Raw genomic sequence first — 12,899 nt, 5'->3', positions numbered from 1 at the left:
CTGGTACCATTACCAAAGAAGGTGCGTCCCAGCACCTCAGAGGACTACAGACCGGTGGCGCTGACATCGCACCTGATGAAGTCCCTGAGACTAGGAGTGGAGGATGCTATCATCTTCCTGCTCAACCGTGCCTGCGCCCACCTGGACAGAGCGGGGACCACAGTGAGAATCTTGTTCATGGACTTCTCAAGTGCGTTCAACACCATCCGGCCTGCTCTGCTGGGACGGAAGCTGACGGCGATGCAGGTGGACCCTCCCCTGGTTTCCTGGATTACCGATTACTTGACGGGTCGACCACAGTATGTCAGACTGCAGGACAGAGTGTCTGACACCGTGGTCTGCAGCACTGGAGCTCCACAGGGTACTGTTCTTTCCCCATTTCTGTTCACCCTGTACACCTCAGACTTTCAGTTCCTCTCTGAGTCCTGCCACCTGCAGAAGTTTGCTGACGATTCTGCAATTGTTGGCTGTGTCAGTGAGGGGAAGGAGGAGGAGTACAGGGGCGTTGTGGACTCCTTTGTCGACTGGTGTGCAGCTAATCACCTGATTCTAAACGCCACCAAGACTAAGGAGCTAGTGGTGGATTTCCGCAGGAGTAAATCTGCCCCCACACCCATCTCCATCAACGGCGTGACTGTGGATGTTGTCCAGGATTACAAATATCTTGGAGTATACCTGGACAACAAACTGGACTTTTCCAAGAACACTGAGGCTGTTTACAAGAAGGGCCAGAGTCGTCTCTATTTCCTGAGGAGGCTCCGGTCATTCAATGTATGTAACACCATGCTGAGGATGTTCTACCAGTCAGTGGTAGCCAGTGCCATCTTCTTTGCTGTTGTGTGCTGGGGCAGCAGACTAAGGGCAGCAGACGCAAAGAGGATCAGTAAGATCATCAGGAAGGCTGGCTCCGTCCTGGGGGTCAAACTGGACTCTTTGGTGGCGGTGTCTGAGAGGCGGATGCTGTCTAAACTGCACAGCATCCTGGACAATAACTCTCACCCTCTCCACCAGCTGCTGACCTCCAGCAGAAGCACATTCAGCCATAGACTCATTCTCCCACGGTGTAACACTGAACGCCGGAGGAAGTCTTTTCTTCCGGCGGCCATCAAACTTTATAATTCATCTCCCCCCGGTCAGGTGAGGAACAGTGGAGACACTGTATCCTGAAAATGTCACTTTGTCACTTTATACCATCACTGCACCACTTTATTCAGTTGTACTTTATTCAGTTGTACTGTCACTTACTTCAGTAAGTAATGCTGCTATACTACACTGTCACTTTATATCACCACTACATCACTTTATTTATTTATTAATGGTTTACTGTAACTATCTGCTGATACACTTACTGTGCTTTAGGACATGCTGCTACATTTCACTGTGGTTTACTGTAACTGACTGAAGTACGAAATGCTGCTACACTCCACTGTGCCATACTGTCACTTAGTTCTGTAGGACATGCTGCTACATTTTTAACATTTTTAACACTTATAACTTCTTCTCACTTATCTAGTTTGTACTTATTTTATTTCAATCTGCTGCTAAACTGCACGCTGCGTATTGTTGTATATTGTATATACCTACGCTTAACCACGACGTCTGTTGCACTCTGTCACACTTGGTTCATTGCCTGATTTATCTGACGTTAGCTTTATTTTGATTTGATTTATGTTTATGCTTATTGTTACTCTGATCCTTTTCCGCCTTTGTATCGAAACTGTTGCACAATAATTTCCCTCGGGATAAATAAAGCTTCTTGAATCTTGAATCTTGAATCTTGAAGGTGAAAACGTCACCAAGGGTAATGGAATTATTCTAGTTTTTCAAGGATGGGACGTGGAGATCCCTGTACAAGCCTTGATTCCGTTTTCCCAGCCTCTCCATGTAACAACACCTGTACCACAATACTCTCAAAATGGGAGTTTTGGGGGAACTACAATTCGACCTGTTGCAGTGACATCGCCAGGTGCCGGGACGCCAGAAAGAAGACGACAGGTTCCAGGGCTTCGGCACCACGTATTACATCTCGCATATTTACGCTGTAGGCCTGCTAGCTGATTAGTTAATGCCACAGGTCCGTCATCATTGACTTTAAGCTACCATGCGCCTGCACTCTTGCTTCTGCTGGCGTAAGGGCAGATTTGGGACCCTGGCAACACATGAGAGCTGAATAGTGATTGGATAAAAACTCTAACATAAACGCCAGCCCCCCCAGACCTCGACCTGGGGCTGGAAGCAGAGCAACCAACTTAGGAAAGCTATGAAATTAAGTTTATAGACTATGGGGAACAATTTAATACATATTTGTGGAAAGATTATATATATCAAAAAAATATATTCCTGATTATGTTTAGGCCAGCAGAGAAGGCCTTGCTGGCCTTGAGGGTCCACAACTGCTCACACGGACATCTACCTAATTGCTCTGGTATGGCACCTAGTTGAATAGCCTCGAACAAAGCATATATCTAGCTATCTATGTTGTAAATTGAACTACACATACACATTTCTTATTTGGAACAACCAAGTCAGTCGTCACAGAGCTGGCCTCTGATTGGTTCTCACAGAGCTGGCATCTGAATGGCTCGGAGCTGGCCTCTTATTGGCTTTCACGGAGCTGGCCTCTGATTGGCACTCACAGAGCTGGTCTTTTGCAGAAATTCAGATTTTGAATATTCTATTAAAATATTCAGCTTTTCTATACTTTTGCACATATTCAGCTTTTTTAATATTGTTTTCAAATATTCAGCTTTTTCATACTTTTGCACATATACAGCTTTTTAAATACTCAACGGACCAGACCCGGGCAGCAGAGGCTGGCTCTGGGGATGGAGAATGTCACCTCTCTATGGGGGAAGGAGCCAGAGCTTGTGCGGGAGGTGGAGTGCTACCAGTTAGATCTGGTGGGGCTTACCTCCACACACAGTCTTGGACACTATTCTTCTCTGGAGTTGCCCAGGGTATGAGACGCCCAGCGGGTGTGGGGATACTTAATTCACCAAGAGCAGGATTAGACAAATACTACAGCCTTTTTAATACTACTACTGCTACTACTAGCCAACTTCTGCTTCTGCTAATTTTGACCTTAGTATTGTGATGTGCACCAAGTATCAGAACAGGTAAAAGTCAAGCCCACAGTTAAAAAAAATCAGAATTTTCTAGTTATAGTTACTGCTACTTTTGTGGTTGTATGCATCTCTGGGACTGTCTCTTTGTCCGTCTTTGCGTCTGTCTTTATCTCTCTCTGTCCATCCGTCTGTCTTTTCTCTTTTTCTCTCTCCTTTTCTTTCTCCCAAACCGGTCAAGACAGATGTCTGTCCTCCATAGAGCTGGGTCTGTTCAACGTTCTTGCCTGTTAAAGGGAAGGTTTTCGTTGCCACTGTGTACTCAAGGGGGAATTGTTGGGTCTATGTAAACCATAAATAAGTCATAGAGTGTTGTCTTTACCTACTCATTATTTAAAGTGTCATCTTGTTATGAATTGGCAATGTAAATAAAATTGAATTTAATTGAAATTGAATTGTTTGTATATTGAGTAACGTCAAGATTTTCTTTTACGAGAGACAAAAATGTTTTATGAATCTGAATCAGAATCTAAGATTACAACTCTCAAGGACTCTCAACCCTATAACAATATCTCTCTTTTCTGGCTTGATGCTTAAAGTTGTACGCCATAAGAATTGAGATACGTTGTTTCTAGTGGCCTCTGTGGCAGTAAGATGTAACTTCTTTCAGAGCCTCCATCTTGTCACGTTCATGGTCAGTATATGTATTGAGTATTTTTATTTTTTATTTATTTTTTGCTCTTTTGTAAACTTTAATGAAACACATTCACCTCTCTACTTCTGGTCCGTCCGCTATATGTTCCCCTAAATCCATACATACACACGCACACACACACACAAATGTTCATGTTACGCTTCTGCCCTTACTCATTTACTCAGTTACTTCTATCCCTGACTCAGAAGTTGGAAGTTCTGATTTCCGATTACAATGTTACGACATTAAATGTAAACAAAGAAGACAAAGACAGAAGAAAAGACAAGATTCAGCCCTTTGGTAGTGTGCAGCCTACGAGGTGTGTATTATTAGTGTATATGTGTAATCATTAAGCTGCAAGCTCTGAATTAGCAAATGTATATACCTGTCTATTTGTTTATTTTTACTTTCTTTAGTTGTCACGGGTCGGTCGGTGACTGTGAATAAACCCTGTTTTTTAAACGAACAGCAGCATGTAGACAGCATGGAACAGACTTGCAACCACAAGCATCGGAAGATATGGAAGCTGCTAACCAGGCCTCTTCGCCAGAGAAGTCAAAGAGCTTGCAAGTTGACAGAAAAGGGCCATAACTGCACAAGGAGCAAGTTAAAAGGGTTCAACACTGTTTGTTCAAGAGCTACGTCAAGTGGAAAGCAGTCATTAAGGATGCTAAAGGAGTGCTGAGAGAAGAGTGTCCAAACAGCCCGCTGCATGAACACATTACTAAGGTGAGTGATGCTGCAAATGACCTGAATGATGTCTATGAAGAATTGAGACGTATTGACATTTCAGATCCCGATACACGTCGCAGAATAGACACCTGTGAAGCAGTAACAAAGACAATAATTAAAACTGCTACAAGTTATCTACACACAGAAACTGAGGAAAATCAAGAGATTGAAAAACAAGACAGCAAAAAGCGAGATAGAGAATCGGTGTTTAAGTCAGCAGCATCAGATACAACAAGCATCTGTCATCATACAAAATCCAAGTCCACCAGGTCTTCAGTTAATTCTCGAAGTAATTCAAAGGTCACGTCCGGACGCTCAAGCCAGTATTCTGCTCACAGACGGGAGGCTGCTGCTGAAGTCGCAGCCAAAGAAGCTGCCTTGCAGGTACTATTAGAGAAAGAATGTCATATCAAGGAACTCGAACAACTTGAGGCAGAAAATGCAGAGAGGCAAAGGGCGCTAGAGGCCAAGCGACGAGAAGTGGAACGATTGGAGACATTAAGAAAGTTAAAGGCTGCCAAGGCACGTCAGAAAGTGTATGAAGAAAATGAATGGTCAGATGATGAAATAGATCAACTGCTCCATCAACCTGTCTCTCTGAAAAGGAAGGAAGAAATTCAAGTTGTCTCAGCATAACCCTCCACCACAAGCAATGACACAACTAGGGAGAGAAGACAGCACAGCAGCTCTTGTGAGAGTCCATCAGTGCAAGCCATCTTCCTACACCCGAAACAACAACATTCAGCGGCGATCGACTCAGATTTAATGACTGGAAAGGTTTCATTTTAAACACTTATTGACAGGAAAAACTTACCAGGTGAAGAAAATATATATTACCTGCGAAAGTATGAGTGGCACAGCCAAGAAAGCCATAGAGAGCTACTTCCTGCTAGGCACAGATTCAGCTTATCGCGCAGCATGGACTATCTAGAAGAGAGATATGGCAATCCATTCCTCATCGCCAAAGCTTTCAGGGACAAGCTTGACAAGATAAACTCCAAGAGTAGTGTGGAACTTCAAGAACCTGCTGACTTCCTCCGCAGCTGTGAGGCAACCATGTTTCAAATCAAGGGCTTTGAAGTACTCAACGACTGTAATGAGAATCAGCAGATACTCGCTAAACTTCCAGACTGGCTGACCTCTAGATGGAATAAGAAGGTCATGGAAGTGCAAGAGCAAAGTTACAGGTTCCCAAGCAACTTTTTTCAGTTCCTCACATGTGAAGCCAGAATTGCTTGCAACCCAATAACATCTCTCTATGCTCTCAAGCCAAGTGAAAATGAAAAGAACAAGGTTTCACGGTACAGAGCTCCTGGAGCAAAGGTGCAAGCAACAAACTCAGATGAAAAGGCTGTTGTTTCCAGTTGTGCTTTCTGTGAGAAGGCAGGTCACAGTTTACTCAAGTGTTACAAGTTTATGGATGAAACAGTCTCTGCACGAGTCAAGTTTGTCCAGGGAAACAAGTTGTGTTTCGGCTGTTTACAATCCGGCCATCGCTCGAAAGAATGTGAAAGGAGACAGACCTGCAACATATGTGAAAAAGGACATCCAACTTGCCTCCATGATAAGTGCACTAATGAAATAAAAATGCTGACAAAGGCTACTGGTGCTAGTTACCATGACATGCAGAAGGACGGAAGCACTGAACGGCGACAAGACAAGGCAGCGAGATCCTCATTTGAGGCAATGTCAAACAGAGTCATACAGAACATGAAATACACTCATACAGCCACTATTATTCCGTTGTGGGTGTCAGCCACAAGTGAGCCTGATAGTGAAATTCTTGTGTACGCACTCCTGGATACACAAAGTGACACAACCTTCCTCCTTGAGGAAACTGCAAGGGCTCTGCACACAAAGAATGAACCAGTTCAGTTAAAGCTGTCCACAATGGTTCCAAGAAACACCATCGTGCCATGTCGAAGAGTCACTGGCTTACAAGTAAGAGGATTCTATTCAGACAATATAATACCTCTGCCGGTGACATATACAAGAGACTCCATACCTGCAAATAGAGAACATATTCCCACACCAGAGACGGCTAAAGTTTGGCCTCACCTCGAACACATCGCAGCTGAGATAGCTCCTCTTCAAAGTTGTGATGTTGGCTTGTTAATTGGCTACAACTGTCCTCAAGCTCTCGTTCCAAGTCAGGTGGTGTCTGGTGAAGGAAATCAGCCGTTCGGATTGAGAACCGACTTGGGCTGGAGCATAGTAGGCTATGGCAACCTTCATCTGGATTATGGAGACGCTATAGGAGTAAGTCACCAAGTTGTTGTAAAGCAAGTCATTCCAGATTGTAAGTTGGCTTCAAACGTCACAAGTGAACTGCATTATGTCTGCAGAACACAGATCTAAGAAGTAGTCTCACCTGTAGATGTCATTAAGATCCTGGAGTCTGACTTTGTCGAAAGAGTTACATATGACACAAGCATCTCACAAGAAGACCTCCGATTCCTGTCACAGATGCAAGGGAGCATCAGGCTCAACGATGATGGTCACTATGAGATGCCACTACCTTTCAAGAAGGAGAGACCTAACTTACCAAACAACAAGGTCTGCGGCATCCATCGTCTCAGATGCTTAGAAAGGAAACTAAAAATAAACGAACAGTACTACAAGGCCTACAAAACATTCATGGATGACATCATAGCTCGCGGAGATGCAGAAAAGGTTCCTGAAGAAGACATCAACAAGACTACCGCATGGTACATTCCCCATCACGGGGTGTACCATCCGCAAAAGCCCGGGAAGATCTGCGTCGTCTTTGACTACTCTGCAAGGTTGCAGGAGACTTCCTTGAATGACCATCTGCTAACGGGTCCAGAGTTGACAAACAACTTGGTCGGAGTCCTTTGTCGTTTTCGTAGAGGTCCTGTGGCGATAATGTGCGACATCAAGCGCATGTCTCACCAATTCTATGTAAGGCTGCGCCAACTTTGGACTAAGACAACTTGCTGATGAAGGACGGGAAAGATTCAGTGAAGACACAGTCCAGTTCATCAAAAGGAATTTTTACGTTGACGATGGGCTGGCAAGTGTCACATCTCAAAGGCAAGCCATCCAACTGGTGAAGGAAGCAAGAGAACTCTGCAGCACAGGCAAACTCTGGCTGCATAAGTTCATCTCAACTAGTGAGGAAGTCATGGCCACAATTCCTAAGGAGGAATGTGTTGCGTCTGCCAAAGATCTGTACAGGGCGCTTGGTGAGCATCATGTAGAAAGAGCGCTCGGCATTCAGTGTTGTGTGACCTCAGATGAATTCCAGTTCCGAGTAGTCGTCAAACAAAATCCACTCACCCGAGGAGTCCTGTCCACGGTTGCCTCAATATTTGACCCGCTCGGATTTGTGGCACCATTCATCCTGGTAGGGAAAATAATTGTCCAGCAGATATGTCGCGACAAGCTCAGTTGGGATGACAGCTTACCTGGCGACCTGCAACTTCTCTGGGAATCCTGGCTCCTGAACCTGAAACTCTGGTCTCATGCTTTACTACCGGGAGGAGCTTCAGATATTAACTTAAAAGAAAATTAAATAAATAAAAATCTTAAAGTACAACTTTAAGCCTGTTTCTTTATTGACTCCTAATTGTGAACTGCAAACCACAGCAGAACCTGATCAAATGTGTTGAAAGCTGAACCAATATCTAAAGAAACTTTGAGAGAAAAGACTGCTAATCATGCAAGTTCTGCCACAGTGACCTCTGACCCTAGGAGGGTTGAAGATGACCCCACAGCTGTCAGCTGAGACAGGCAGAAAAAGAGAGAGATGGAGAAATTAGATCAACCTGAATTGCATTTTGGGAAAGCAGCTCCAAAAGGCTCAAGAGCTCCAAAAGGGACTTCCACCCTGCCACAACCTGCTGAACAACTTTTCTGACTTCTGCCAATTGGAAGGTGAAACAAAACATTTTCATGCGGTCATGAGTAGATGTCAGATGCTTGATGCTAACATCCTAGTCAAGCAATTGAAAGTATTGAATGACAAAACCTTAGACGCAGCATCTTCTCAGGAATTTCCCTTAAAATCTCGAATTAAGCCAAAATTGATCAATTAGACTGGATTAATTAAAGTGTAATTCCAGTGTAAAATCCTCCCAGGGTCTTTTTCGGCACTCACATAGAGTCGCTAACAGCCGGATGTGGCTAACACTGATTAGCTCAGGGTAGTACGGTGAAGGCATTAAAATTTATTTTTTAACCACTAATTCTGCTCAAAATAACACCAAACCTCTGCAGTAGCATGATAAGAGTCCTTACACAGAAAACAAAGCACCAATGCATTTGGTAATCAACTGGAATGGAGTTTACTACAAGAGGAGCTGGTTCCAGTAGTAAGTCTTTCAAAACGCTCTTTTAATAAACTCCAGGGGTCCGTTTCACAAAGCAGGTTCAAAAAACTCTGAGTTTAACCCTGAACTCTGAGTTGATCTACTCTGAGATAGGAAACTCTGAGTTTTCGGTTCCAGAACAGCAGATTTGCGTTAGGTTGATCAACTCAGAGTAGTTTGACCTGGAGTTAAGCGTGTGCACCACAAGTAAAAAAAGACAGCATCAATGGAGCCCTGATTCGACGAGTCACCATGGCAACGGGGAAGCGAAGGGCTACGCTACAACTGGAATTGGAAATATTAATGCGCTCATACGGAGTTTGAGCAGGTTTACACCGCTGCAGCAGCAAAAGAGAGGGAGACGGTGCGGGAGGACATTGCTGCTCGGGTCAGTGCGTAAGTTTAAATGTAGTCCTGTTGCAATCACAGTAATATCACAGGGGGAACTGCTTGAGTGGGAGCCTATTAGTTTATTTCATTTAAGTGCAGTCCCACGGGGGAGAATTGCACTTGGCAGCAGCTTAAGATGAAAAATAAAAACTTTGTTCAAACAGGTAAAACATCGGCACAATCTCATGGTGACGCCTCATTTTCAGGATGTTTTACATGGTAAAGTAAATATTACCGTAAGCGCAACACACAATATCTGCTGTGATATGAGAGCATGACTTTGGTTGTTAATGTTGGAAATGTAAGGAGGGATGAGATGGACTGTGACGTGAAACGGTGTTTCCCTGCCGTGAAATGCACCCCCTCGCATTAAAGGTGATATTCTGGATCAGAAGGCTGTATAGGAGTAGTTTATATACCGGTAACCCAATTAAAAGCACACACTTTTGAACCTATGAATTGCAAGAAAAGCTGGGATATATTTAGGAAACGCTAAGTCAAATACATTCAAGCTCAAAAGATCCATTTCATTCATTTTGTATTTATGGCTTCAGTATATTAAGGACGTCTATGCGCGGTCTGATAATCCTCTCCCGACCAATATTTAATTCTCTTTGCGGTAATGCTGCACCTTCATCCACGGGGTCGTTATCAAAAGGACATGCCATGGTAGTGAAATAGTCACCACCTCATATAACTTCTAATGTCTGATGTTTGCAGTGATTTTCTGAAAAACTGACGGAACTATACTACGCCAAAACTCGCCCGCTGACTGAATGAATGAGGAAATCAAACACCGTGTGTGGCTGAAAGAGGGCGGAGACAGAGAGAAACTCAAGGTTTTCTGAGAAAAACCTGGTCCCGACCAGGTTAGTTTCAGAGAGCATGTTACCATGGTAACTGACCAAGAGGTTAAGTTACCTCTCTTTGTGAAACAGGCTAGAGTTACCCCTCTGTCTCTGGTTTGAGTTACCTCCCTTTGTGAAACTGAAAACTCAGAGTTTCCCTCATTTCAGGGTTAACAGACTTTGACTTTGTGAAACAGGCCCCAGTACTCGTATAATGCTACTGCAGAGGTTTTGTGTTATTTTGAGCAGTATTAGTGGTTAAAAAAAGACGTTTTAGGGCCGCTCACACTGTCCGTTCGTACCTTGATCCCGTGCTTTAGGGCGATTGTCCCCGCTCTGTCTTCCCCTGCAGCCCAGGCCCGCTTGTACTCACATTGATCTGGGCCACGGCTCAATTGCGTATTGCTTATACGTCATCACTCCTCTGAGATTTAGTTTTGTCAGACTGTTTTTTAACATTTCATCTGACCAAATCTGCAGTCAACACTCCACCTCCACATCAGACCATCGCAAACCGTTTGATGCATCTTTTTAAATGTCATTTGCGGGAACAGCCGCATATAAACAGACATCAGGACCGCCGTCAATGCTCAAGCTTGTGCCTGTACATGTGCATCCGTGTTAAACTAAAGCCCACCTCTCTCGACTGGGCCGCAGCCCGCAAGCATGCTGTGCCTGGGCGCGGTACAGTTGTACTCACAGTGGTCAAACGAACTAGACTTTAGCCGTGAAGCGTGCTTGAGCACGGTACGAATGGACGGTGTGGGTGTGCCCTGAATGCCTTCACCATACTGCCCCCCGCTAATCGGTGTTAGCCAGGTCCAACTGTTAGCGACTGTTAGCGGCTCTTCGGAATGACTCCATAACAGTTAATAATAGTAATAGTAGTTTTTCAGGGGAAAAAAACTGTCTTGATGGCTTATTTGATGTATGCAAGTGCTGAAAATAACCATGGGGTGATTTTATGCCGTAATTTCACTCTAAATAAGTTTAATGAATGTATTACCTAAGGAATTTGTGTTCTCAGGGGGCTGGTGCTCCGAGCTCTGCAAAGTCTGTTCTTCAGTATAATCTCATTGTCTCTGATAGCCGAAGTCGAGTTCACCTCACTTTCCTTCACCTTTAATACAAGTTCATGTGTGACATGATCTGTCTAATGGTAAATGAACTTGCATTTATACACCCCATCTAGTTGTCAAAGTGCCCTACACCTCATGCCACATTCCCACTTTAACACTGATGGCAGAAGCTGCCACGCCACATTTACCTCAGGATCTGATTGAATCATTCAGACACACATTAAGTACTTTTGGGGGTTCAGTATCCTGCCCAAGGAGGGAGGAGCGGGGGATTGAACCACTGATAATAAGAGGACGATCACATATCCAATAATGCAGTAAATGCAGAGCTTTATAATGCCTCTGAATGTGTGTGTGTCAGTGTGTATGTGTGTGTTTGTGTTGGTAACAGACACACTGCCTTGTGTGCCCTTGATTTGGCAAAGCAAACAGTTAACATACCCAAACATAAACATAAGCATACTGACCTGTGACTTGTGTTGCTGTTGGTGATATTTATATTGTTGTTGATGACTCCTTCCATCAGCAGAGGACGCTGGCTAATTGCCTGGCCAGTATTGGCTATCTCACTCTCCAAAGAAAAGGGGTCTGAGTGGTTTCCAAAAAGACTACCTTGTCTCTGTTTTAGAGAAGATACCAGTTATTGTGGGCTATATTCATAGTTGACAAATACGGATGTCACATATGTCAAAACAAGTTAATACAAAACATTACACATCAGTATTGAGACTGTCAGTAATATATATATTTGCATCACACTTATTTTTTTGTCCATCTCTTTGTGTTTTTAGGAAGCCTACATATGTTCCCCGGGTCCCATGTTCCCCGTGTATAATGATTGAGGGTCGGCTTGATCCATTTATATTTACTTTAATGACAGCACAAACATCTAAACAAACAGGCGCAGGAAAAGCTATACTAAGTTATATATGACATCTCCCCCTTTAAAGTTAAACTATATATAACATATCCCCCTTTAAAGCTATCAATAACTAAATAAATAAATAACTTTCTTTCTCTCTCTGTTTTAAAAAAAAAAGAAAACAAATGAGTCCTTCTGTTTCCCCAATCACCCCAAAGGCCATATGGTTGACACGTCAGTGTCTGCCTACAGGACTAGCCTGTTGACTGGTCTGCACAGTCGTCAAGCTCTGGTTCGATACTGTCCTGATGTCTGTGCAGGGGTGTGTGTGGGGCTTGTGACTTCCGTCGGATTAGAAGAAACAGTCTCTGGAGTGATAACAGTTGCTGGCTGGGAAATCACTGCTGTACTGTCAGCTGGAAGTAGGGTGTCTTGGGCAGGTTGTGAACACACTGCTCCTTGTGGTATGACCTTGGAGTCATACACTCTTTTGAAAGAACTGCTGGTGTCACCCAGGCCTTTTCCTGATCCAACTTGGTGAGGACTGTGTCTCCAGGTCGTAGTGTTGGAATAGGTCTGGCTCCATTTCTGCAATTATAGTAGAAAGCTTGTTTTGCCTTCTCACCAGAATCTTTCTGTTTAACAGTCTTTTTGTTGTGCCATTTAGGTTGAATATTCTTCTTTAATGTGGGCAGTGTTGTCCTGACTTTTCTCCCCATTAATAGTTCTGCCGGACTGACTCCTGTGGTGGCACAGGGAGTTGATCTGTAGCACATGAGGGCTATTTCTGGGTCTTCTTTCACATTTTACATTTTTTACATTATTACAGTACTTTTGGTCTGTATATATATATTACTATTGTAAATTTTATATATACATATATGTAGGTGCAACCAGCACC

The 12,899-nt window shown here is 43.7% G+C and overlaps 1 protein-coding gene across 1 annotated transcript in view; it reads right to left on the bottom strand.

Moving 5' to 3' along the window:
* Positions 1–12,899, bottom strand: part of LOC310965473 (dihydropyridine-sensitive L-type skeletal muscle calcium channel subunit alpha-1-like) — a 293,992-nt gene that overhangs the window by 6,000 nt on the left and 275,093 nt on the right. The window contains exon 41 of the mRNA XM_083939088.1: positions 11,604–11,755. Coding sequence (XP_083795214.1) covers positions 11,604–11,755 — 152 coding nt within the window. The remainder of the gene's footprint in view (positions 1–11,603; positions 11,756–12,899) is intronic.

This window comes from Echiichthys vipera, assembly GCF_963691815.1.
Source record: "Echiichthys vipera genome assembly, chromosome: X".
Taxonomy (NCBI): Eukaryota; Metazoa; Chordata; class Actinopteri; order Perciformes; family Trachinidae; genus Echiichthys; species Echiichthys vipera.
This window is presented reverse-complemented; position numbering and strand designations above follow the sequence as displayed.